Genomic DNA, 26342 nt, shown 5'->3' on the forward strand with positions numbered 1-26342 from the left:
TGGCAGCAGCCAAATGCCTCCTCATTTTATGGAGCTGAGTTACAGTCTTACCCCAACCAAGAATTAGATGCCTTTGGATATATTAGTGCATCCCAGAACCAAGTCAGAGGTCCCCAACCCTTGGTCGTTGTACTATGGGCTACCTCACAGGGGCTGAATCAGTTCCTACTCCTCTTCCCTTCCCCATTCCTGATCCCAGTTTCCTGTATCTTCCTGGTCTATGATTTTTTTAATTAACACATTTTGCTGTGATTGAGTTTGCTGAGTTTTTAACCAACCTGATTTCCACAGCTGAACTGTTTTTTGGTCTTTCTTACAGTTAGCTGCAGGGGAATGTGGACTTTCCAAATCTAGTTCCCTAAAAATAAACTCTCCCGCCCAATACTTCACACCTTTTTTTACTCCCTTCTTTGCCTACCAAAGCCAGAGGATTCAGATGAGAACACTGAGACCCAAGAACATGGCAGAACCACTAGATGGAAGCTGGATGAATGAGCACTCCCAATTTTGAACTGTGACATGAATAAGAGATAAGATTTTTATGTATTAAGCCACAGAGATTCCAGAATGTTTATAATAGTTAGCCTACCCTACTAATGCATACATTTGAACCAGAAATTGGGTACTTTAATAGCAAAATTCCAAAATATGAGGTTCTAGCTTACCAGCTATGTGGCGAGAAACAAGAAAACTGCTAGAAAGATGGTAAGATGGTAAAGTCTTACCTGTGATTACTTGGAAAGCATCTTATGGTTAGCCTATTGCTTTATAAGTGGTGGAAAGGATCAGTGTTGGAGTACGGAAACTCGGCTGCCTTTAGCAAGGTATTATAGGAGAAATAATTGGCTATGTGGGAGCAGAAATGAAAAAGAATATAGAGTATTCAGAAATGTGAAAGATTGAAGGGTGAGAAAATCTGACAACTTCTAAATCCCAGACAGACTAAAAAGAGCTTGGAGTGGGAGCCAATAAAATGTCTCAGTCGAACAGAGCAACTCAGCCTTACGGCAAAGGCTAGATTAAGGATGTGGCCCTTTGTGAGTTCAAATGAACTTAGTGTATTCACCACTAAACTTGAGGGGTATGGTGCTGAGAAACAAGAAATACTTCTGGGAATTATGACTGGGAAAGGATTTGGGGTATGATTATTGGCACATGGAAGCAGAAATCTAACTTTGTGAGGAAATTTACAAAGAAACACAAGTCAGGACTAAAATCCTCTTTGATTGTTCAAGTGAGGAAACAGCTTTTGGGAGGAAAGAAAATATACCAAAGAGATACCTGCACCCTTATGTTTATTGCAGCACTATTCACAATCGCCAACATGTGGTATTAACATGTGTCCAGCAACAGATGAGTAGATAAAGAAAACATGGTGTACATACACGACGGAATAGTATTCAGCCGTAAAAAATAAAATCCTGACATTCACAGCAACAGAGATGGAAATGGAGGCCATTATGTGAAGTAAAATAAGCCATGAACAGAAAGTTAACACCACATGTTCTAATTCATGGAAGCTAAAAAAAAAGACCTCATGGAAGTAAAAAACAGAATGGAGGATACTAGTGGCTGGAAAGGGAAGAGAAAAGGAAAAGACAGATTTGCTAAAGGACATAAAATTAGGAGGAACAAGTTGTAGTGTTTTATGACACTATAGGGTGACTGTAGATAATGATAACATTTTCAAATAGCTGGAAGAGAAGATATTGCACACCCCGAACACAAAGGATAAATGTTTGAGATGATGAATATGCTAATTAGCCTGATCTGATCACTACATCTTGTTTGTATGGAAACATCAAAATGTACATGTGTATAATTATGTATTGATTAAAAATAAAATTTTAACAAAAGTTAAGAAGACTTTTGGGATCTTAGCTTATGCCAGCAGGAAGCAGACTGCAAAGGCTGTGCTATTCCCAAGGAGGGCATACTCCCTAATATCCACTTCAAATGTGGACAAGGAAGATTATATACAAATTAATCTCCCAGAGGGATGCAAAGGGCTGAGGAAAACAGTGGATGTGGGAGTTTCTCTCAGAAAGCAGATCAGAATCAAATCAAGGTTAAGTGACTGTGGAAGGCGGAATTTCTAGAATAGCCCTCCAAAAATGTCCCACCCCAATCCCTGGAGCCTTTGAATAGGAGCTGTCACTCTTGTTGTGTTACATTAGATGGTACAGTTGACCTTCAGATAGGGAGGTTATCCAGGTGGGCCGATGAGTCCTTAAAAGCAGAGAGCTCTGCTTGAGCCCAGGAGGTAGATGCTGCAGTGAGCCACGATGGCGCCACTGCACTCCAGCCAACAGAGCAAGACCCTGTCTCTTAAAAGAGCAGAGAGCTTTCTCTGGCTAACTGTAGAAGTGAAAGAGAGACTAGAAGTATGAGAAGGACTCAGTGCGTCATTGGTGCTTTGAAAATGGAAGGGCTGTGGGAGAAGAGAATGGTCCCCGGCTGACACCCTGCAAGGAAACAGGGACCTCATTCCCACAACCTCAAAGAAATGAATTCTGCCAACAACCTGAATGCGCTTGGAAGTGGATTCTTCCCCAGAGCCTCTGAGTAAGAGCCCAGCCCAGCCAGCACCTTAATGTCAGTTTCTTGAGACCCAAAGCAGAGGACCCAATTGAACCCACTCAGACCTCTGATATATAGAAGCTGTGAAATGATAAATGAGTACTGTTTAAGCCACTAAGTCTATCGTAATTTGTTGGACAGCAATAGAAAGCTGGCACAGCGGCCTTTCTCAGGCCTCTTCGTTGGTATTCCAGAAATTCTATGGCTGGTGATCGCTGTGGCTCTCATTCTCCTCCTTGACACAAAGCCTTGCCTTCCATGATTCATTCTTCCCCTTCCTGTCTTCCTTCGTTCTTATTGTAATAAGTGAACAAATGCTAGAAAGCTAGCTCTCTTTCGGGCATGGTGTTAGGTTTTAAGAATAATCACGAAGAGGCCAGGACTCTGACTGTCTGCCTCCCTGGTACTGTGATGATAGACTCATGCATGTCTCTGGGAAACTGGAGCTTGTGCTCACCCAGGTCATGAGGTCTGTATTGGAGATGTGTAAGGGCTGTTTCCCTGGTCTCTTAGAAGTTCCCTGCATTTGTTTAGAGCAGATTCTTTTTTTTTTTTTGATTGATATTTTTCACAAAAATATCTAACTTTATGACCAGTACCACTTATATAAAAAAGAATTCATTATCCATATACTTTTCCTATAAAAAACATTCATTTTGGAAAAATCTCATAAACCTTTGCCCAAGACATTGCTTACAAGCCGGAACTCCATAATTACCATGAAGCACAAACCACTGATAATCCAGCTAGAAAAACATAGAGTACACTCTGCTAGTACACAGCACAGATAAACCTCGTGTTCATCGAACAAGAAAGGTGGAGTCTCACTTGAATTCTGGCCTACCAGAATATTAAAGGAGTTATTAAGAGAAAGTTATTTTATAAAGCACCCCTGCGGTGATTACTATTGTAAAGTTAAAAATCCTTGGGGAAAGTGTAAAACGTTTAATTTTGTAAATTGCCCTCCTGGTTGTGTTATGTAAATGTGAATGTTTATATGTGCCTGGTTTCTTTGAAAAAGGAATCACCTGTAGTGGTGTAGAGATTTCAAATGTGTAAAAGGAGACTCAAAGGAAGGCAGAAGGTTCTAGACTCAGTATTTCAATGGACATTTACTTTCATGAGCTTCAGCATCATACCCTGCAGATCACAAGGCTGAACAGCTGGGTGGAAAAATCACTAATTGTGGGAGGAAAAGAGGCACGACCTATGCTCAGTCTCCTTTAGGGACAGAGATGTTTCTAGGAGTACATAAATGATGGACTCCACAGGCAGTAACAGTGAATGGTGTGAGAACTGAGCTGCTGGGGGAGGAGGAACGGCAGGGAATATGGGAATTGGGAGAACCTTTAGCAGTTCACACTGTGCTATCTGCCTTCCTCATTTGTGTGTTTTCTGAGTCAGCATTAGCTAAATTTTCCAGAAGACCATCCACAAAGTACAGCCTGGGCGTTCAAGGGACGTCACTCATTTCCCCCAGTGACCTTGACAAGTCAGAAGCTTGAAAGCAGGGAAATCCGGATGTCTCGGTTATGAAGTGAAGCAGTGAGTGTGAGCCTCAGCATAGTTCCCGAACTCTCCATCCAGACTAGTGATTGAGCATCTGCCTCTCATACCACCAGTGGCCATCTGAGGTGTTTCCCTGGCTCTGAAGGGGTAGGCACGATGGCCAGGTGCTTCCGCCTGGTGTTGCTTCTCGCTTCCATCTGGACCACGAGGCTCCTGGTCCAAGGCTCTTTGCATGCAGAAGGTAGGTTTCTTACCAGATTTCCAAACTGAAGCAAGGCAAGATCTTGCAAACTGTCCTAAGCCTCCTAAGCTGTTGACTATGGATTTCTGGGAATGAGGGTGACCCTCAATGTCAACAGCAGGTCTAATTGGTGGTATTGCTCTGGCAAAAATATTTTACCATATTGTCAGCTTCACCAAAATGATTGACATTTACCTTTGTATCATCTAGACTTTTACTTTTGGTTATGGAATATTTTTAATGAGGACATTTTGAAATAAAACATTGAAGAGAAACCATTTGATTTTTACTCTTTTTTGTATGGGTGGTGTTTAAATTTTTTGTAGCAATGGGATCTCGCTTTGTTGCCCAGGCTGGTCTTGAACTCCTGACTTCAAGTGATCTTCCCGCCTCAGCCTACCAAAGTACTAGGATTACAGGCATAAGCCACTGCATCCAGAAGTAATAATTTTTTTAAGATTATTTATAAAAATTAAAAGTAATAATTTTTATTAAGATTTCATTGAAGAAGCAAACCATGATTGTAAAAAATGTAAAGCAATCACTAAGCTTGGGAATAATGGGTAACTTTCACTAAAATTGGCCTATTTGTATGTTTTTGGGAGTGTTAGCATAATTATTTTAATTTTAATTTTATCATACAATGAATGAAGTGCAATGTTTTCAAAAAAATATTCAGTAAATAGCAAGTTAACAGGAAAAAAATCTGTAAAAATATAAGTTTGAAAATTAAGACATCGGCTGTCTACTAAAGGAATGACTTAAAGTGATTGCTGGGCTTTTGAGATGCCTAAATGGAAACCTCATTTTGCACTGTAGGCAAAAAATTGTAACCACAAATCACTCATTGCAGCTCTGGGCAAATGAAAATCTGAGCACTTTAATAGGAAAATGTGTGTTCGTATGCTGGAAGATGACCTGAGATATAAAATATGCTAGAAACAGACATCCGGAGTTGATTTATGTATTGTTGCATTACATTTTATAAGGGAGGTCAGAGTTATATGATTAGTTTTTTTTAAATACTGTTACTTTCAGCCGGGCGCGGTGGCTCAAGCCTGTAATCCCAGCACTTTGGGAGGCTGAGACGGGCGGATCACAAGGTCAGGAGATCGAGACTATCCTGGCTAACACGGTGAAACCCCATCTCTACTAAAAAATACAAAAAACTAGCCGGGCGAAGTGGCGGGCGCCTGTGGTTCCAGCTACTCGGGAGGCTGAGGCAGGAGAATGGCGTGAACCCGGGAGGCGGAGCTTGCAGTGAGCTGATATCCGGCCACTGCACTCCAGCCTGGGCGACAGAGCCAGACTCAGTCTCAAAAAAAAAAAAAAAATAAATAAATACTGTTACTTTCAAATAAGTTTGGTCTTCTTTTAAATCCTCTGGGGAGACTATTTTTCCCCACAAAGCTGCTATTATTGAAACTATTGGACACTGTTTTTTTGAAAATGACTCCATCACACTCTGGACTACGCTCAGCAAGGGAAAAAACATTCTTAAGGAAATTACATTTTTGGCAACAACCAAAAGTCATCATAACCATATCAGAATAAAGTAGCTGATGAAGGTAAGTGAATGGGGGTGGGAACTATTTTTGAGGGCCAATTATATAGCGATCCAGAGCTAGGTGTGTATATACGATTTCATTTAATCCTCTCAAGAAGACAGTTTATAGGTGAAGTGACTTGCCCAATGTCATGCAGGCAGTACATAATAAATAATGGGTTTGAATTCAGCCCTATCTGATTCCTAAGCATATACTATTATCTGATTCCACATCCTTATATCTAACTCCTAAGCATACACTATTTCTACTATGTTTGCTGTTTCCTGAGAAATCTTAAGGGAGGAGTTACTAGAGTCCCCCTTAGATTCCAACTGCCTCTTTTGATCCCTAAATGAAATAGGAAAGCATAAAATGACTAATGTTGTTGACTTCCTACCGGGCCCCGCCTCTGCTAGGTACAAGTTATCTAATTTAATTCTGATAAAAATCATGTGAAGAAGATATATCCATCCCCATTTCAGATGAGGATGCTGACTTGCTTGATGTCCCAACAGCCAGTTAACAACAGAAAAAAATATTCAAAGCTAAGTCTATTCACCTAGAATAAGTCTATCACTGCTCTAAATAATAGTATTTAGAGTACAAATGACATATGATGAGAGGGTAGTAAGACCACCTGATAATGTGACAAATAAACCTCTGCGATCCATTCCCAAAGAAGTAGCTATATAAGAGACCTGAACAATAGCAAGCTCATGAGCTAAAAGAGCCAAATTTCAGGGTAAATGGTGTGTTCAGGGAGTTCAACCTAGGGGTGTGTGTGTGTGTGTGTGTGTGTGTGTGTGTGTGTGTGTGTTCATTTCCTTATAGCACGGTGAAAGGTAAAACAGTGTCATTGTTAAGAACTGGGGGCTGGGTTGGGCACAGTGGCTCATGCCTATAATCTGAGCACTTTGGGAGGCCAAGGTGGGTGAATCACCTGAGGTCAGGAGTTTGAGACCAGCCTGGCCAACGTAGTGAAACCCCATCTCTACTAAAAATACAAAAATTAGCTGGGCGTGGTGTCTCGCATCTGTAGTCCCAGCTACTCAGGAGGCTGAGGCACAAGAGTTGCTTGGACCCAGGGGGCAGAGATTGCAGTGAGCCAAGATCATGCCACTGCACTCCAGCCTGGGTGACAGGATGAGACTCTGTCTCAAAACAAAAAAAAAAAGGGTCAGGCACAGAGGCTCACGCCTGTAATCCCAGCACTTTGGGAGGCCGAGGCGGGCGGATCACCTGAGGTCGGGAGTTCAAGACCAGCCTGACCAACAGGGAGAAACCCTGTCTCTACTAAAAATACAAAATTAGCTGGGTATGGTGTTGCATACCTGTAATCCCAGCTACTCGGGAGGCTGAGGCAGGAGAATCGCTTGAACCCAGGAGGTGGAGGTTACGGTGAGCCAAGGTCATGCCATTGTACTCTAGCCTGGACAACAAGAGTAACACTCTGTCTCAAAAAAAAAAAAAAAAAAAAAAACTGGGGTTCTTGCTTGGCCGTACTGGTGCACACTGTAGTTCCAGCTAGTCAGGGAGGCTGAGGCAGGAGGATCGCTTGAGCCCAGAAATTTATGACCAGCCTGGGCAACACAGCAAGATCCATCCTTGGGAAAGAAGAAGGAAAAAAAAGGAACTGGGGTTTTAGAATCAGGCATAATTGAGTGTGTGCTCCTAATCTGCCACCACAGCAAGGTTCACATGGAGGACTTAGAAATGCTCCTTTCATGTTTTCAAAAAAAACTTCCATTAGATATCAACCTAGAAAGTGGTCAAAGCATTTGACTGAGCATCCAATACGCAGAGCTGTGTACAAGCAATTATTTGAGAGATTTAAATGCCCTTTTATGAATGTTCATGGATGAAGCCCAGTAGGAATAATGTACTTGAATACAATACAGCTTGGCAATTTCATACCGGTCTGTACATCCCAGAACCCAGAGAAAAGGGTTCAAAAGAATTTCCAAATCCATTAGATTTTGAGTAGAAATATTATTCACATCTTACCTATTCAACAGCCTCAGCTTCTGCGAGGTAATCAATCATTAGCAGACCAAAACGAAAATGCTTTAAAGACAATGATAATGTTATGTGTGATTTATTAAGCACCTACCATGTGGCAGGCACTATGCTAAACATTTGTTTAGAATTTACTCATGTAACTTTCACTACCCTGTTCAGTAGACACTGTGACTCTCTTGATTTATAAATAAGGAGGCTCAAAGAGCTGAAGATTAAAGAGATGAAGTATCTGGGCTAAGGTCACAGAGCTAGCAAGTGACATATGCTAGATCTAAGCCCAAATCTGACTCTAAAATTCTGCTTTCTTTATTTAGTTTTTCTGCCATGCAAGGTTTACTGTCAGCTCCTCCAGGAACTTCTGAGTAAGCCTGCCCCCCAATGGCCAAAAGACCTGGAACTGAGAGCACTCACATTCTTTTATAACAAGTGTGACATGTTCAGCCCATCTCACAAATAGTAGTGTCCCCAAACCACATTGGTTTGGAGTATTGCTAACTATGCTATCAACTAGAGCCCTGAATGCTATCTTTCTCAAAGTCTTGGATGCTTCATTTTATAGACTCCAGAAAGGTTTGCAGTAACTTCATCCCTTAAACTGCACCCCAACAACTGGTAGGCAAAGCCCCCATGTGGTGAGCAAGGCAAGGCATCTTAATGCAGTGGAATGGGATAGACTTTGATCGGGTGACATTTACAGCTTGGACAAGAACAAGCATCCATCTAGCCCAGCAGATGGTCCTTGTGGAAAATGCCTGGTCTATGTCCTGTTATTCTAAACCCCAGTCCCAGCCAGATAGACCTCCCTGCTGCATCAAGACAATATGCTCTGCTAGGAAGGAGAGCCTAAGGGCTGGAAACAAGGACAGCAGCAAACTGAGGACTTATGTGATTCCTTTGCAGAGCTTTCCATCCAGGTGTCATGCAGAATTATGGGGATCACCCTTGTGAGCAAAAAAGCAAACCCGCAGCTGAATTTCACAGAAGCTAAGGAGGCCTGTAGGCTGCTGGGACTAACTTTGGCCAGCAAAGATCAAGTTGAAACAGCCTGGAAGGCTAGCTTTGAGACTTGCAGGTGAGAAACAGCTGGTTTCACTGTCGCTGCTGGAGTTCTTTTTTAGCTCTGTGTTCTTGTTCAGCAATAGAGATGATGCCTTCTAATCATTTTTCTGTTCAACTAGCGTGTATTCTTTTACAGCTATGGCTGGATTGGAGATGGATTCGTGGTCATCTCTAGGATTAGCCCAAACCCCAAGTGTGGGAAAAATGGGGTGGGTGTCCTGATTTGGAAAGTTGCAGTGAACCGACAGTTCGCAGCCTATTGTTACAACTCTTCTGGTGAGTCTGATCTGCAGCCTTTCCATGTGGCATTCTCTGGGTATCTCTCAATCTGAGACCTGTCTGGAAAGAGTAACCCTGAGCAGCAGCAGAAGCAATCACAGCCACGGTCATCTGATTCTCCCAAAACTGTCTCTCTGGCCAGGCTAGGGGTGGCAATATGCCCCTCAGAGGAAAAAGTTAGGAGAAATGTGACTGAATAGCAACACAGGAGAAGACATTCAGGAGGCTCAGTTACCACTGCCGCCATCCCTGCATCCTATAAGATAAGCAGGCAGAAGGGAGGGAAACAAAGGTACAGATGATATGTAATGCATCCATTATGGACAAAGCAATGCACGGTCGTCCCTCAGTGTCAGTGAGGGATTGGTTCCGGCACCCCATCATATACAAAAATCCACAGATGTCCAAGTCCCTGATATAAAGTGGGGTTATATTTGCATATAACCTACACATATCCTCCTGTACACTTTAAATCATCTCTAAGCTACTTACAATACCTAATACAATGTAGATGCTATATAGTCACTGTACTGTATTATTTGCTTTTTTATCGTCGTATTGTTATTTTTTTTTCCAAATATTTTCAATCCAAGGTTGGTTGATTCCGCCTACATGGAACCTACAGATCCATAGGGCTTATTGTACTAGGATATCTCACTGAACCTTGACAACTTCCCTGTGAGGTATGCTTTATCACCCCCATTTTGCAGATAAAGAAACCGAGTTCAGGCCGGGCACGGTGGCTCACGCCTGTAATCCCAGCACTTTGGGAGGCCAAGGCAGGCGGATCACGAGGTCAGGAGATTGAGACCATCCTGGTTAACACAGTGAAACCCCGTCTCTACTAAAAATACAAAAAATTAGCCGGGCATGGTGGCGGGCGCCTGTAGTCCCAGCTACTCGGGAGACTGAGGCAGGAGAATGGCGTGAACCCGGGAGGCAGAGCTTGCAGTGAGCTGGGATCAAGCCACTGCACTCCAGCCTGGGTGACAGAGTGAGACTCTGTCTCAAAAAAAAAAAAAAAAGAAAGAAAGAAAGAAAGAAAAAAAAACCGAGTTCAAAGGATTTAAGTGCATTTGTCTAAGGTCTCATTACTGTAAAGGTTCAGACTCAGGTCTAACTCAAACCACGTTCTTTCTACTGTTCAACATTCCTTTATAATTTTAAGAACCAGACCCAGTCTCCATTTTATGAAGGAAGAAATTGACACCTAGAGGGTAGCACTGATTTGTTCGTGGTCATGAAATCACCCACTAAATTTGCTTGAAGACCTTGGCTGCCTTAGCCCAAGTGCTTCACCTAAGCACTTCTCAGAAAGTTTTTCTTTTAATAAATACTCACTTGTTCTCAGTTTGTCATAAGGACCCCTGTCTGATTATTACTCTTCACACATACTCATCTATCTGACCTTGTGAAGGTTAGGTGGCTGAGAGGTCATACGCAGGATAGATTTCAAAATCATTCTCTAAGATCCCAGAGATAAATGTGCACCAGCCAATATTAGCAAAAGCTGTCCCAGAAAGGCAATATAGGATCCAAGTAGTTCCCTGATCCGGAGGGCTTTGGCACAGAAAAGGCCCATGGAGAAACTTTGACCAGTTCCCTCACTTCATAGATGAAACAACTACAATTCAGAACAGGGATTTAGCTTGTTCAAGGTCCTACAGTCAGTTAGTGGCAGAATCAAGACTGGAACATAGGGCTTTTCCTAACATTGTATTTGCCATCCTCCTTCCCTTCTCTGCCTCTTTGGTCTCTCATCACCGGCTGGGGAATTGGTAAGCTACATGCCTGCATACCTCATACCAGCCTGTGCCTGTCAAATGACTTTGCTTTTTAACTGCCTTCCTGCCAGCCCGCAATGTGATGATACCCAGCCCTCTGACTAAACAGAGAAGAGCCAGAGAAAGAGGACTTAGATTTGTCTATTTCCTCATGGTTTCATTTAACTTGTACTCCTATCCCATGTATTTCTTTTTTTCTTCCAGAGATTATTTTATTTTATTATTTTATTTTTATTATACTTTAAGTTCTGGGATACATGTGCAGAACGTGCAGGTTTGTTACATGGGTATACATGCGCCATGGTGATTTGCCGCACCTATCAACCCACCACCTACATTAGGTATTTCTTCTAATGCTATCCCTCCGCTAGCCCCCCTACCCCCCAACAGGCCCCAGTGTCTGATGTTCCCCTTCCTGTGCCCATATGTTCTCATTGTTCAACTCCCACTTATGAGTGAAAATATGTGATGTTTGGTTTTCTGTTCCTGTGTTAGTTTGCTGAGAATGATGGTTTCCAGCTTCATCCATGTCCCTGCAAAGGACATGAACTCATTCTTTTTTATGGCTGCATAGTATTCCATGGTGTATATGTGCCACATTTTCTGTGTACTTCTTATGCTGAAAGTGAAGTCTAGAGGCTTGATTAGGCTCATATTCAATATTTTTGGCAAAAGTACTTCATAGATGATATTATGTATTTTGGATCACATCACAACAAAAGACACTTAATGTCAGTATTTCCCACTACTAATTATGCTAACTTTGATGACTTGATTAAAGTGGCAACCGCCCTATCTCGCTTATGAAACTGTAACACTGTATCTTTCCCTTTGCAATTGTGGGTGATCTACAATGTGATATTTTGACACCATGCAAATATCTTGATCTTCAACTACTTTTTACCTAGACATTTAAGCAGTCATCGATGATCCTTCTTGGAATCAGTTATTATATGGGGGACTGAAAATGGCGATTTTTCTAAATCTATCCTTCCTTTTACATTTATTAGTTGGCATCTTTGATGAAAAATCTTTCTCTCTCTGTCTCTCTCTCTCAAACACACACACACCTACACAGATGCACACACACCCTTTTTTCCTCCCTCTTACACTATCATGGGCACATGCATTTTACTTATTCAATATGTTCAACGTCTTATAATCCATTTTACAATTATTATTCTTCTGTTTGTTTGGATGCTCAAATTGTCCTGAATCTGGCAAGTGGGAGCCCCTTCTAGTTGATTTGTGTGTCCTTTATCCCATTTGCTTTTAGGTAATTCCTGATTTCCCTACACAATACCACGTCCCAGGCTCACTTCGTACTTTCTGTATCTCAGGCATGGAATCAGCTACTTATTTCTCCAAGGAGCCTTAGTTCCTTTTAAAGGGAAATGTTAATTAGAAACCAAGATTTGGATACAAGTTGTTCTCATTCCTCCTGGAGTTTTCATTGCTTTTCAGTCCTATCAGTGGACAGATAGACAATTTTATGTACATAAGTTTATATTGATAGTTCCAACTCAAATTTAACAATTCGAGTTCCTTGTTAGTCTACTTTGTTTTATGTTTGTATCTCTTATAATGAAAATATTAATTCACAATAAATAATATTAATATATTTTCTTATCCTACAAGTTTCAAACTTACAAAACCAGCATTAGGAATAATAACCTACTAAGTAAAATTAAGACTTCTTTGCCTTTTAGTCCTTAGAAGATATTCCTCTAAGGATGTACAGTCAGTGAATTGTGTATACGAGTGACTTTAAAAATTTGCTACTCTGTGTAGTTATATTATCATTTTGAAATAACTGAGGTTCATTCACTTCTCTTTGTAATCAATTTTAGGGTTTGACTTTTGTCCTATTTTTATTTTTTTAATAACTAAAATATTTACATGGTTCAATGATCCAAAATGCACTTTTTAAAAACTGTATTCAAAGAAGTCTTATTCTCATGCCTTCCACAGTTTCCACCTACCACTTTCATTCATTTCTGGTTTATTCCTCTGTGTTGCTTTGTGTATAAAGGAGTGTGTTTGTATGTGGTCTTGTTGCCCTTTCTTACAAAAGCTAGCATACTATATACACCACTTTGCACCTAACTGTTTCCACTCAAGTCTTAGAAATTACTCCATGTTGGTTCATACAGACTTGTCTCTTTTATTAATGGCTGCATAGTACTCCATTGGGTGGCTGTATCATAGTTTATTCAACCAGTCCTCTATTAATGAACTTTTGAGCTATTTCCAATCTTTTTCTATTCAAAGTAATTCAAAGGTATGTAACCTTGAAAATATGTTGTTTCACATCTATGGAGATATATCATCAGGATAGAAACCTAGATGTTCAAAATGTGTGTGTGTGTGCACTCGTGTGTGTGCATGTGTGTGTGTGTCCATTGACATCTTGGTGAAAATTAGAGTTCCCTAACCCTGATCCTAATGCTAATCCTGACCTTACCTTAATTTTCTTTGTTTTTGTAATTTCCTTTTTATTGCTATCTTGTGAGATTTGAGGATCGGAGTAACCCTAACCCTCCATATAAACCTTATCCTAATTGTCTTTCTTGTTGCTATCCTTGTGAGAATAGGGGATCAAACCCCACTCCTAGTCCTAACTTTATTTTTTTATTGCTGTTACTGTGAGGTCTGGGGATCAAAGCGCTGTTAATGCTCTGCACACACCACTTGTGTAGTGCTGTTCCTGCTGCCACAATGCCCATCCTCTTCATCACCTGGCCAGCTCCTACTCTTCATTCACATATCAAGTGCCATCTTCTCCAGATGCATTTTCCATAACCCTCTCTCTCCCCTTGGGCTCCCACTTCACCCTGTGTTTAATATCTATCAGAGCACTCAGCACATTCTAGAGAAATTATTTGTAGTTTGGAGGGGAAGGAGAGCATCTCACTTCCAGGTGAGATACACTGTACTCTTAATCAGTTAGGGACCACCAATTGCTTTTACTCCTTCATACTCTGTCCTTCTCAGGCACATGTATGAACAGAGAGGTCAAGGAAACAAATTCTTGCAGATCTTACCATTACACCCAGACATTATACTAGGCCCTAGACATTTACTATCTCATTGATCCTCAGTAAAATGAAACCTGTGAATCATTTCTACTTTCAGGAGCAGCAGTTGATGCTTAGAGTGTACCTTTCTTGTGGTCATGGTCAATAAGGGGCAGAGCCAGGATTTAAATCTTGAGCTAAACTGTATTGAGTCATGCTATTTCAGTGTAGCACCTTCCAGGATGATGACCACACATCAGTAATATACAAGGCCTGGGTTGAGTCCTGGACATCAGTAGTTTTTAGAAGCTTCTCAGGTGATTCTAACCTGCAGCCAAGGGTGGGAATCACCTCTCTGTAGAAGATCTCTAGGTTTTAGGAGTCCAGAAACTTCTGATTCTCCTATTTCGGTGGAATTGCAATAACCTCCTTCTTTGCTCCTGGACTATACCCTCTCTGCTCTGCATCTCATCCTCCACACACTTCCATTGATAATTATTTTACCGCTCTGCTCCATAGCCTCAGATAACCTCCTATTTGAGAATATGATGTAAATTGTGAAGCCTTTTGTACATGAAAGTGGATATATATGAGGACTTTTGTATATAATTTGGAAGATTTGTGAAACTCAGTTGAAAATTCCCTCTTCTACAAAATAAATTCCAAATTCTTTAACATAGCAATTATAAATCTTGATAGTCTGACTCCAATCTATCTTCCCAGTCTCATCTCTTGCTTGCAGTCTTTCATACCTCCATTTACACACACACACCCCCTACATTCCAGTCACACTGTGCTCATTGTCATTTTTCTTTCTTTTTTTTTTTTTTTGAGACGGAGTCTGGCTCTGTCACCCAGGCTGGAGTGCAGTGGCGCGATCTCGGCTCACTGCAAGCTCCGCCTCCCGGGTTTATGCCATTCTCCTGCCTCAGCCTCCCGAGTAGCTGGGACTACAGGCGCCCGCCACCTCGCCCGGCTAGTTTTTTGTATTTTTTAGTAGAGACGGGGTTTCACCGGGTTAGCCAGGATGGTCTCGATCTCCTGACCTCGTGATCCGCCCGTCTCGGCCTCCCAAAGTGCTGGGATTACAGGCTTGAGCCACCGCACCCGGCCTCATTGTCATTTTTCTAACATAACTACACATTAAAACTTCTGGATTCTCAGATTATGCTATTCCTATTGACTGGGATATCCTATTCCCTCTTCTATACTAGATGTGCTGCTTCTGTGTTTCAGTCATCCTGGCCTTCTTATTCATCAAATGGGCTCTTAAACTTTCTGTTCTCTTTCCTTTGAATGTTTCTGCCCCAGATCTTCAATGACTGACTACTTCTCATCATTCAGGACTCAGTGTAAATATTGCCTCCCCAAGAGACCTTCTCTTATCACCCTCTGTCCTCCATTATCCACCTCATCAGTCTAATTCATCTCCTGCTTAATTTTCCTTTCAACATTTATTATCCTCTGAAATTTCTGGCTTATTTATTACTATTTTTTATTATCTCTATGCTTCCAATAGCATGAATGACCCTTTGTCTTGTTTGCTCCATGTCCCTAGCACCTAGAACCATGCCTGGCACAGAGTAAGTGCTCCATAAGCATTTGTTGAATGAACACATTAATCCTCCATACTCTGCCCAAATGCCATGTCCTCTGACTCCCTAGTGATCTCCCCCTATCCTTATCAAAATGCATCCTCTGTTCTTCTGGAGGTGGGAGCGATGTCTTATATTTCTCTGTATTTTCAGTTATATTGAGCTCAGTATGTTTTTTGCCCCTGACACTCAAAAATGTTCATTTTCTGAAGGAAGGGCTTAGCATGTGCTAAAAATGAGAAATGTAGTTAACAGTTCCGGGAAGATAAGGCCAAGGATTATATGTATTTGAATGGAGGTCTTTTCAAAGTAAAATGAATAGTGTAAAAACAGTACACATGTGGTCAAAATGTTTTATCAATAGTATCATTATTTTGATTGGTATTTATTTTAATTTTCAAAAATGAATCACTTAATAGAATAATGATTTATTCATAGCAAACATTTCAGCTGATGCTACCCACTGCCATAAATAATTAGGGACTTAAAATAGATGCAAATTTATATTATAATATATTGTATGGCTCTGCCATTTGCTAGCCATGTGACTTTGGGTGAGTTATTCAATTTCTCGAAACTTCAGTTCCCTCCTGTGTAAACAAAGGTTTGATAATATTGTTCAATGAGGTACCTGTTTAAACACTTACTGCCATGATCAACTCAGATTAAGATGTTTTAACAAGTGTTTCCTCTCTAGCATATTCAACAGATTGGAAAGCAAACCCTTATCCCTCTCCTGGCCCCTTTTTGTTCACTTTTTTTTTAATGAGCCCAAAAATAGTAAGTCTTAGCATATCTTTGTCCTGAAGTGACACCACATGTGTATATTTGGTCTTCCAATCTATACTTTCCTTCTTTTCCCTTTTCCTTCCTTCCCTATTCATCAAATAGTTATTGAGCCCGTTCTGTGTACCACACACAGTGCTCATACCATGATGACCGAGACAGATGGGGTTTCTGCTTCCAGCCCGCTTGCAGTCCAGTGGGGAACAGTGTAATGAGAACTGTGACAAGGAGGTACAAGAACATATGCCTAGGGACCCAATCAAGTCAACAAGTCTGCCTGAGAAAAATAGAGGGTCAATCTGAGACCTGAGGGATGAGTCAGAGTAAGCTAAATAAAGAGAGGCAAAGAGTCATAAAGGTGAATAAAGCATCGTGGTGCAAGGCTTGGATGTAAGATAAAGCGTATCAAGGAATTTCAAGTAATTTCAGTATGGCAGGGGCAATGAGAGAAAAAGAGAAGATGAGGCTGGCATGTCAGCAGAGGCCAAATCACAGAAGGCCTTGTAGGCCATATAACAGAGATAGCCACTAAAGCTTCTAAGGATGGAAGTGATATGATTAGATGTGCTTTTTAAAGACCATTCCAGCTGCAGTATAAGGGATTTGGAGGTAGTAAGACTAGAGGCAGGAAGAACAGTTAGGAGGCTGTTGCAATACTTTTATTTCATGTTTCTCTCTCCCGACAGATACTTGGACTAACTCGTGCATTCCAGAAATTATCACTACCAAAGATCCCATATTCAACACTCAAACTGCAACACACACAACAGAATTTATTGTCAGTGACAGTACCTACTCGGTGGCGTCCCCTTACTCTACGGCACCTGCCCCTACTACTACTCCTGCTCCAGCTTCCACTTCTATTCCACGGAGAAAAAAATTGATTTGCATTACAGAAGTTTTTATGGAAACTAGCACCATGTCTACAGAAACTGAACCATTTGTTGAAAATAAAGCAGCATTCAAGAATGAAGCTGCTGGGTTTGGAGGTAAATGGTTTCTGTGTCTACGTTACATATATATGTATGTTCATGTATAACAGACAATTCGTAGAATCCTGCCTGTCTCTAGATGAGGCACTCAGGACCTGTCAAATACTAACAAAAGCTTAACACAAACTCAACTTTCATAGTCATAGAATCTGAGAGCTGTAAAGAACCTTAGTGATTAAGCTAAAAAGTATAAGTATAAAAGAATTTCACTGTTGAAAACTCAAGACTTTTAAAAATAAATCACTATCTGTTCCTATGTAGAAGTTCTTTTTAAAATATATACCCTAAAGGCCTATGACTTTATTCCAGTCATCGCTTTCTCAGGCAGGCTTGTTGACTAGAGTAGGTCTCAAGGCCATGGAGGAGAAATGAACTCTGTCATATTGCAACTGATAGAATTGACAGAGTATGAGAGGCAAGGCCAATGATTCTACAAGCATGAAGCAAAGAAGCTGGTGTGGGCCCAACATCGTAAAGGGCTACAGAGAAGGTTTTTCTCCTGCACTATCTACTGTCTCAATCACTTGGATCATTCAATGAGCATTACACACAATGTTTAAGTGAAGGACCAACAGGCCATGTCTCTGTTCCTTGCAGGTGTCCCCACGGCTCTGCTAGTGCTTGCTCTCCTCTTTTTTGGTGCTGCAGCTGGTCTTGGATTTTGCTATGTCAAAAGGTAGGGTTGCTGGTGCACTGCTAGTCTTGTAATCTTTGTCAAGTTTCTATCCTGTGCTTTTTCAAGGTCACTATTGGCATTTTGCTGATCAAAATGGAGATAGCAGTCCTCTTATACTGTAAATTTCTCTCTCATCTCATCTCTCTCCCTTCCGCCCAGTCTTTTCTATTTCAGCACATGCATGTCATCTAGCCATCAGTCAATGACTGTCCTTTGAAAATCAAGAAATAAAAAAAATTGACATCTGGGGAAAATGTATATGCTCTATTTGATTTTTGGTTCTTTGTTTTTATGGGAAGAATTATGTGGTCAGCCTAAAGTCTGGCCTGCAAACATATTTTCCCACTTAAATGAATCCATTAAGGTGGTGATGTGTTAATGTATTCGAGCATGCATGTGCTAGCATCACCCTGAAATAAAGGTATCCAGTGTACTGTGCCAATATGTACCATGACCAAAAAAGTGTTATCTATTATTATGTGTGTTACACAGTCTCTCACTTTTATTTCATGTTTATGCCTAAAGGTATGTGAAGGCCTTCCCTTTTACAAACAAGAATCAGCAGAAGGAAATGATTGAAACCAAAGTAGTAAAGGAGGAGAAGGCCGATGATATCAACCCTAATGAAGAATCAAAGAAAACGGATAACAACCCAGAAGAGCCCAAGAGTCCAAGCAAAACTACCGTGCGATGCCTGGAAGCTGAAGTTTAGATGAGACAGAAATGAGGAGACACACCTGAGGCTGGTTTCTTTCACCATCCTCACCCTGCCCCAGCTGAGGAAATCAAACGGGCCAAAGAACCAAAGAAGAAAGTCCACCCTTAGTTCCTTACTGGAATCAGCTCAGGACTGCCGTTGGACTATGGAGTGCACCAAAGAGAATGCCCTACTTCTTATTGCAACCCTGTCTGGATCCTATCCTCCTACCTCCAAAGCTTCCCACGGTCTTTCTAGCCTGGCTATGTCCTAATAATATCCCACTGGGAGAAAGGAGTTTTGCAAAGTGCAAGGACCTAAAACATCTCATCAGTATCCAGCGGTAAAAGGGCCTCCGGGCTGCCTGAGGCTAGGTGGGTTGAAAACCAAGGAGTCACCGAGACGAAGCCTTTCTCTACTGATTCCACAGCTCAGACCTTTTCTTCACCTCTGAAGAGAAACACGTCTCCCACCTGGCATGTCCTTCTGAGCCTGGTAAAAGCAAAAGAATGACAGAAAAAAGTTTAGGTCCTGAAGGCCAGGGAGATTCTCATAACTTGAGACCTAATGTCTGTAAAGCCAAAATAAAGAAAGAAATACAACAAGGCTGAGGAACTGACAGAACACTGTCATCAGGGACTGTAAACACAGACAGGGTCAAAGTGTTCTTCTCTGAACACACGGAGTTGGAATCACTGTTTAGAACACACACACTTACTTTTTCTGGTCTCTACCACTGCTGATACTTTCTCTAGGAAATATACTTTTATAAGTAACAAAAATAAAAACATAAATTTCTATTTTTATCTGAGTTACAGAAATGATTACTGAGGGAAATTACTCAGTAATTTGTTTAAAACGTAATAGAATTCAACAAACGTTTGCTGAATAGCTACTATATGTCAAGTGCTGTGCAAGGTATTACACTCTGTAATTGAATATTATTCATCAAAAAATTGCATATAGTAGAATGCTATCTGGGAAGCTATTTTTTTTTTCAGTTTTGATATCCCTAGCTTAATACTTCCAAACTAATTTTTACTTTTGCTGAGGCTAATCTTACTCATTTTCTCTAATATGGCAACCATTATAACCTTAATTTATTATTAACATATCCAAGAAGTACATTTTTACCTCTATATACCAAAGCACATTTTTAAAGTGCCATTAACAAATGTGTCACTAGCCCTCCTTTTTCCAGCAAGGAGGGCCTGAGAGAAGCAGAAATATTTGTGACAAAAAATTAAAGCATTTAGAAAACTTCTTTGCTCTCTTATTTACATAGATGCATTATACCTTTCATGTAAAATTAAAGTGAGGACCAGATCATACCATATTGTTTGCAAAAATAAAAGGGACAACGTTGGTTGTTAAAATACAAGCATATGTCAACCAAACAGCATATATCATATGGTGCTATTCATGCTCCAAACATTTTATTTTGAGTTGGCCAAGTACATACACATTAAGCAGTCCTTTACTCAAGATGCTGGCCCTACATTTCCATCCATTTCAGAATTCACCAGGGAGCTAGAGATTCAGGATGGCCTTTTGACAGCCCTGCTTTTCTAGTTTTCTCTTTCCCTCTCCCTTAGACTGCTAATTATCTTCTTCCCCTCACCAGTGACTCCCACAGCTCCGTGGTTCCTTTAGCCCAGATGCCACAACCTACTGGCATAATCTTTTTCAGTTGGCCCACGGAGTATAATCTTAAAATTTGGTTTCATTGCCAGGCACTAAAAATCAAGAGATTTCACATGTTTGCATTTCTAGGTTTCCTCTAAAAATGGAAGGATCTGGAAGTAAAGAACCCATGTTCCCTCATAGCAATCATTATCTGATACTGAGTAGTGGCTGTCCCCTTTCAATGGGGTCTGCTTTCTGTTTCACCACAGTCCTCATGACTCTCTATTGCACACTCATGCCAAAGTAAAGGTGTCCTTTCCTATGAACTTTCTAATGCTGTTGCCTTTTTTTCCACACCCAGCCCATGTCCCTCATATATATCACCTGCCTGGCCCTGTAGGTCTATGAGTTTGAAACTGGTTTGTCAATCCTTAAGCTTTATCAGCTTCATCCAGTTCTCAGGGAGTGAAGAAAAGAGGGAAAGCGCCTAAGTAGTGGTCTTCTCTCTGTGTGTTAGCTGAAAAAACCAGATCTCCCATACCACATCTCCCATCTTGTGGGCATCTACTACAGATTAGAATGCTACCATCTTCTCCTGTTAAATGGGTTTGTGCCCTATCCAGGAGGAGGCAGGGGGGAGGAGAAAAACCCCACCCAGCCACATAGAATCCCTCAATAGTCCAAATATGTGCAAACATACTGATAAAAATGTAACTTCCATCATTATGGAAGGAAGGAAGGAAGGAAGGAAGGAAGGAAGGAAGGGGGAGGGGAGAGGAGGGGAGGGGAGGGAAAGGGAGGGAGGGAGGAAGGAAGGAAGGAAGGAAGGAAGGAAGGAAGGAAGGAAGGACAGAAAGAAAGGAAAGGAAAGGAAAGGAAGGAAGGAAGGAAGGAAGGAAGGAAGGAAGGAAGGAAGGAAGGAAGGGAGGGCTGGCTGATTTATGGAGCATCTACTGATAGTCATTTTACATGTTGCCCCATTTAATCTCTACACTTTCCCTGAGAGGTGAGGATAACTACTGCCATTTTTATTAATTAGAAAACTGGATGTTTAGATAAGTTAAATTACTTTCTGAGGTCACAGGTCTAGTTAAATGGTAAAGGTCAGAGTGACTGCAAAGCCCATGCTCCTTTCCCTACACTACAGTGCTTCTCTTGCAAATGACAATATAGAAATGTATGGCCGGGCGCGGTGGCTCAAGCCTGTAATCCCAGCACTTTGGGAGGCCGAGACGGGTGGATCACGAGGTCAGGAGATCGAGACCATCCTGGCTAACCCAGTGAAACCCCTTCTCTACTAAAAAATACAAAAAACTAGCCGGGCACGGTGGCGAGCGCCTGTAGTCCCAGCTACTCGGGAGGCTGAGGCAGGAGAATGGTGTAAACCCGGGAGGCGGAGCTTGCAGTGAGCTGAGATCCGGCCACTGCACTCCAGCCTAGGCGACAGAGCGAGACTCCGCCTCAAAAAAAAAAAAAAAAAAAAAAAAAAAAAAAAATATATATATATATATATATATAAATGTAAACTATTCCAATACGCAAGCTTGAAATTGGACACTTACCAAAAACAACAGGGGTGAAGTAAGGAAAACAATTTAGGACTCCTGTGTCAACTTCACAGAATCTATCTTAAAACCGTTGGCAATGACAAGAAGAAAAAGAGAACCACTAAAGAACTTTGAGAACTGCCTCCTCATTGTAGACACCAACCTCAACAAAGACCTACCTGAGCCAGCTCATAGGGTCAGAAAATGTAAGACTTAGAAGGATCCAGAATAATTTCCTCTAAACCCTTCATTCACAGAGTAAATAAAATGAAGCCCAATGTCACAGATAACTAAAGTTAGCACTTGGTCTAGAAATCTTCTCTTTATTTAAATTTTCTTTATTCTCCACTGAACAAAGAGAAATTGGAAGAATACAAGGTATCTCCCCACTTCAGACCTACAGTCCACCTCTCCACAGTCAATCTTCAAAAGAGGCAGGTGGAGAGCCATGTGATGGCATTTTCAACTGTTGCAAAAGATCTTCCCTGCCCTTTCAGAATGCCCCTTCTTCATGCCTGCCTCCCTGGCTCACACAGAATAAATCCACTCCTTCGAGCAAAGATACTCTATCCTGAGAAGGAGTCGTCTGCAAAATTGCATGCTTTTATAAAGGCCAGGCCACTATCAAACATTAACTTGCCAATATAGGTCCAATCAAGCAAAGCCGATTTCCAAGAATAGGAAGCTGGACTAACGCAGATGACTTGAGGCTCCACACAAGGCTTGCATGCACACAATTAGAGTCTACGGATATCATTTGGCTTGAACAGAATTGAATCATACTGATTTCTAGACAAGAATCCTAAATTGTATTGCCTCTAGACCTTCAGCTAGTACCTAAAGCAAAATCGATTGCTCTAGGGAAAAACAAGTTTGTAAGGACAATAATAACATGCAAGTAAATACATTTTTACTAAAGAATGGGAGGGTCTCTCACACCAAAAAGAAAATGTTTTACTATTGTGAATAGTGCCGCAATAAACATACATGTGCATGTGTCTTTATAGCAGCATGATGTATAATCATTTGGGTATATACCCAGTCATGGGATGGCTGGGTCAAATGGTATTTCTAGTTCTAGATAGTAAAGACTTGGAAACAACCCAAATGTCCATCAATGGTAGACTGGATTAAGAAAATGTGGCACACATACACCATGGAATACTATGCAGCCATAGAAAAGGATGAGTTCATGTCCTTTGTAGGGACATGGATGAAGCTGGAAACCATCATTCTGAGCAAACTATCGCAAGGACAGAAAACCAAACACTACATGTTCTCACTCATAGGTGGGAATTGAACACTGAGAACACTTGAACACAGGGTAGGGAACATCACACACTAGGGCCTGTCATGGAGTGGGGGAGAGGGGAAGGATAGCATTAGGATATATACCTAATGTAAATGACGAGTTAAGTGGGTGCAGCACATCAACATGACACATGTATATATGTGAAACAAACCTGCACCTTGTGCACATGTACCCTAGAACTTAAAGTATAATAATAAAAAAGACAAAATAAATAAATAAATATGCTTATACAAAAAAAAAAAGAAAAGAAAAAAGAAAATGTTTTAAGCCTCTGTTTCAGAAAACCTCCTGAGCCTTGGTTTTCCTCTGCTCTCACACCACCAAAACAGTCATCAACAAAGAACTCAATGACCAAAGGTAAGGGGGTTTTTCCCCACACACCAAGCAGCAGACACCAGCTGGGTATCCTCTAATTAAATTCTGACACTATCTACCTGGAGATAGCGTCAGATCCCACAGGGTGAAGGCTCGGCCCCCAAAATTGCCCCCCACCCCACAGACACCAGTCGCAAGTCTGGGCCTCCAGAACTCCCAATGACCTGCTTTAAGTAGGGATTCTCATGACCCCCTCTTTGGGTTCAATTAATTTGCTGGAGCTGCTCACAGAACTCAGATAAACACATTTACAGATTTGTTATAAAGGTTGTTACAAAGGATAACCTTGAAGAGATGCGTAGGGCCAGGCAGGGAGGAAGGGGCACAGAGATTCTATGCCCTTGTCATCCTCCAGTAATCTCCATGTGTTCAGCCATCCAGAAGCTCTCCAAACCCTGTCCTTTTTGTTTTTCTCATAGGCATGATTGACAACTGAATAGAAATGTGATTGGACAAAAAGGGTATGACCTCATACGAATAGACTGAGTTGGGAAGCCCAGCAAGGCATACCTTTTGAAGCTGGAAACCATCATTCTGAGCAAACTATCACAAGGGCAGAAAACCAAACACCGCATGTTCTGCCTGGGGTTCCCCTTGTCCTCTCTGTGCAGCTTTTCTTCCTCCAGAGTATGGGTCCGTACTCTGTCTGGAATGATGGTCTTTTGATCCACAATCAGATTAGAGGCCTGCCTTGAAGCAGGTAAAAGGGGGACAGGAGAAGGTCAGAGAGATTCTGTTGGCTGGGCGCAGTGGCTCACGCCTATAATCCTAGCACTTTGGGAGGCTGAGGCGAGCAGATTGCCTGAGCCCAGGAGTTCGAGATGAGCCTGGGCAACACAGTGAAACCCTATCTACAAAAATACAAAAAAATTAGCCAGGCGTGGCAGTGTGCACCCGTAGTCCCAACTCCTCGGGAGGTTGAGGCAGGAGAATTGCTTGAACCCAGGAGGCAGAGGTTGCAGTGAGCCAAGATTGCGCCACTGCACTCCAGCCTAGGTGACAGAGTGAGACTCCATCTCCAAAAAAAAAAAAAAAAAAAAGAGAGAGATTCTGTTTCCTGAGACCTGCTCCTGAGCCCTAAAGCACCTCAACATTGTAACAAAAGACTGTAACAAGGACTCTGGGAGCTATGAGCCAGGAACTGTGGATGAAAACCAATATATTAATATTTATATAATCGTAATATCATAGCCTCCAAACACGAGGAAAAGCAATTATTTGTTAGTTGGATTTTCTAGTTAAAGTAAATAAAATTTAGTGGGTTACTCCTGTAATAGTCTATATATAAGGTCAAGTTTGATCTAAGAGCATTTTTCGTAATACTAAAATCAAATAGGAATTCTCTCCTGTCTCTATGTTCCTCAGGAAATGCCCAAATTTCCAAACAGTGCTGATGTGATTTAAGATCTCCTCCGTTAGCATCTAGAAGACTATTCACTTTTTTAAAAATAAACTTATTTCAGAATAAATTTACCAAAAAAATGTGAAAATAGTGCAAGAGTTCCCATACACCCACACCAGTTTCCCCGTTATCATTATCTGATGGTGCACTTGTAACAACTAATGAAACAATGCTGATATGCTATTATTAACTGAAGTCCATACTTTATTCCGATTTCCTTAGTTTTTACCTAATGTCCTTTTACTGTTCCAATATCCCACCCAGCACACCACGTTACATTTAGTCATCATGTGTCCTCTTGGCTGTGACAACTTCTCTGACTTTTCTTGTTCTTGATAATTTTGTCAGTTCTGAGGAGTACTATTTGGGTATTATATAGGATATCTCTCAGCTGGGATTTCTCTGATGTTTTCTTATGACTACACTGGGGCTATATGTTTTGGGAAGGAAGACCACAGAAATACAGTGCCATTTTCATCGTGTTATATCAAGGGTACATAATATAAACATGATCTATCACTGCTGATGTTCACCTTACGCACCTCGCTGAGGTAGTGTTTGTCAGGTTTCTCCACTGTAAAGTTACTCTTCTCTGTACCATATTCTTTGGAAAGACATCACTATGCACAACCCACACCTAATTAGACAGGAGTTATGCTCTGCTTCCTCAAAAGTGGAATATCTGCATAAATTATTTGGGCTTTTCCTGCACAGGAGATTCATCTATTCCCCCTCATTAATTTATTCTTTAAATAATTTATTCATATCACTATGGACTCAAGAATATTTTCTACTTTAGGTAATAATACAATACTATTTTATTTATGCTGTTGCTCAATGTTTTCCAAGACTGACTATTGGGAGCTCTTTCCATTTGCTCCTGTATCCCTTTGACATATTCCCTTCTTTGTGTTTTTATTGGGCACTTCCCTACTTTCTGGCACTATAAGATGCTCCAGTGTCCTCTTATTTTGTATCTTTTTTTGTATCTTATTTTGCCCTGATTCTAGAATCAACCATTTCTTCAAGGAATTCTTGCTCCCTCCTTTTCTTTAGAGAGAGAGAATATCATTTCTTTACCTCCCTGTCACATGACTTCCCCACACTCCTTGACCAGTCAGTGATCTCCATACTCTGGCCCATTCCAAAACCCTTAAAAACCCTAGCCTCAAATTCCCTGAGGAGACAGATTTGAAGTTTCCTTCTGTCTCCTCATTCAGCAGCCCTGTCTATGATTAAACCTCTTTCTCTGCTGCAACCCCCGTGTCTTGGCATATTGACTTCCCATACACATTGAGC

At 41.2% G+C, this 26342-nt stretch overlaps 1 protein-coding gene across 2 annotated transcripts; it reads left to right on the forward strand.

The window, feature by feature from the left end:
- The first annotated feature begins 4140 nt into the window (after positions 1–4140).
- LYVE1 (lymphatic vessel endothelial hyaluronan receptor 1) lies at positions 4141–20733 on the forward strand. 2 transcript variants are annotated; one of them, XM_077963398.1, is made up of 6 exons: positions 4141–4330; positions 8797–8968; positions 9092–9231; positions 17103–17449; positions 17984–18084; positions 18610–20733. In XM_077963398.1, the coding sequence occupies exons 1-6, from the start codon at positions 4246–4248 to the stop codon at positions 18794–18796; spliced, it is 1032 nt and encodes a 343-aa protein (XP_077819524.1). In that variant the 5' UTR covers positions 4141–4245; the 3' UTR covers positions 18797–20733. The 2 variants fall into 2 exon arrangements, with proteins under 2 accessions (XP_077819524.1, XP_001100103.2); XM_001100103.5 differs by having other exon boundaries at positions 17103–17405; positions 18006–18084.
- The last annotated feature ends 5609 nt before the right edge of the window (positions 20734–26342 follow it).

The sequence above is a fragment of the Macaca mulatta genome, chromosome 14 (assembly GCF_049350105.2).
Source record: "Macaca mulatta isolate MMU2019108-1 chromosome 14, T2T-MMU8v2.0, whole genome shotgun sequence".
Taxonomy (NCBI): domain Eukaryota; kingdom Metazoa; phylum Chordata; class Mammalia; order Primates; family Cercopithecidae; genus Macaca; species Macaca mulatta.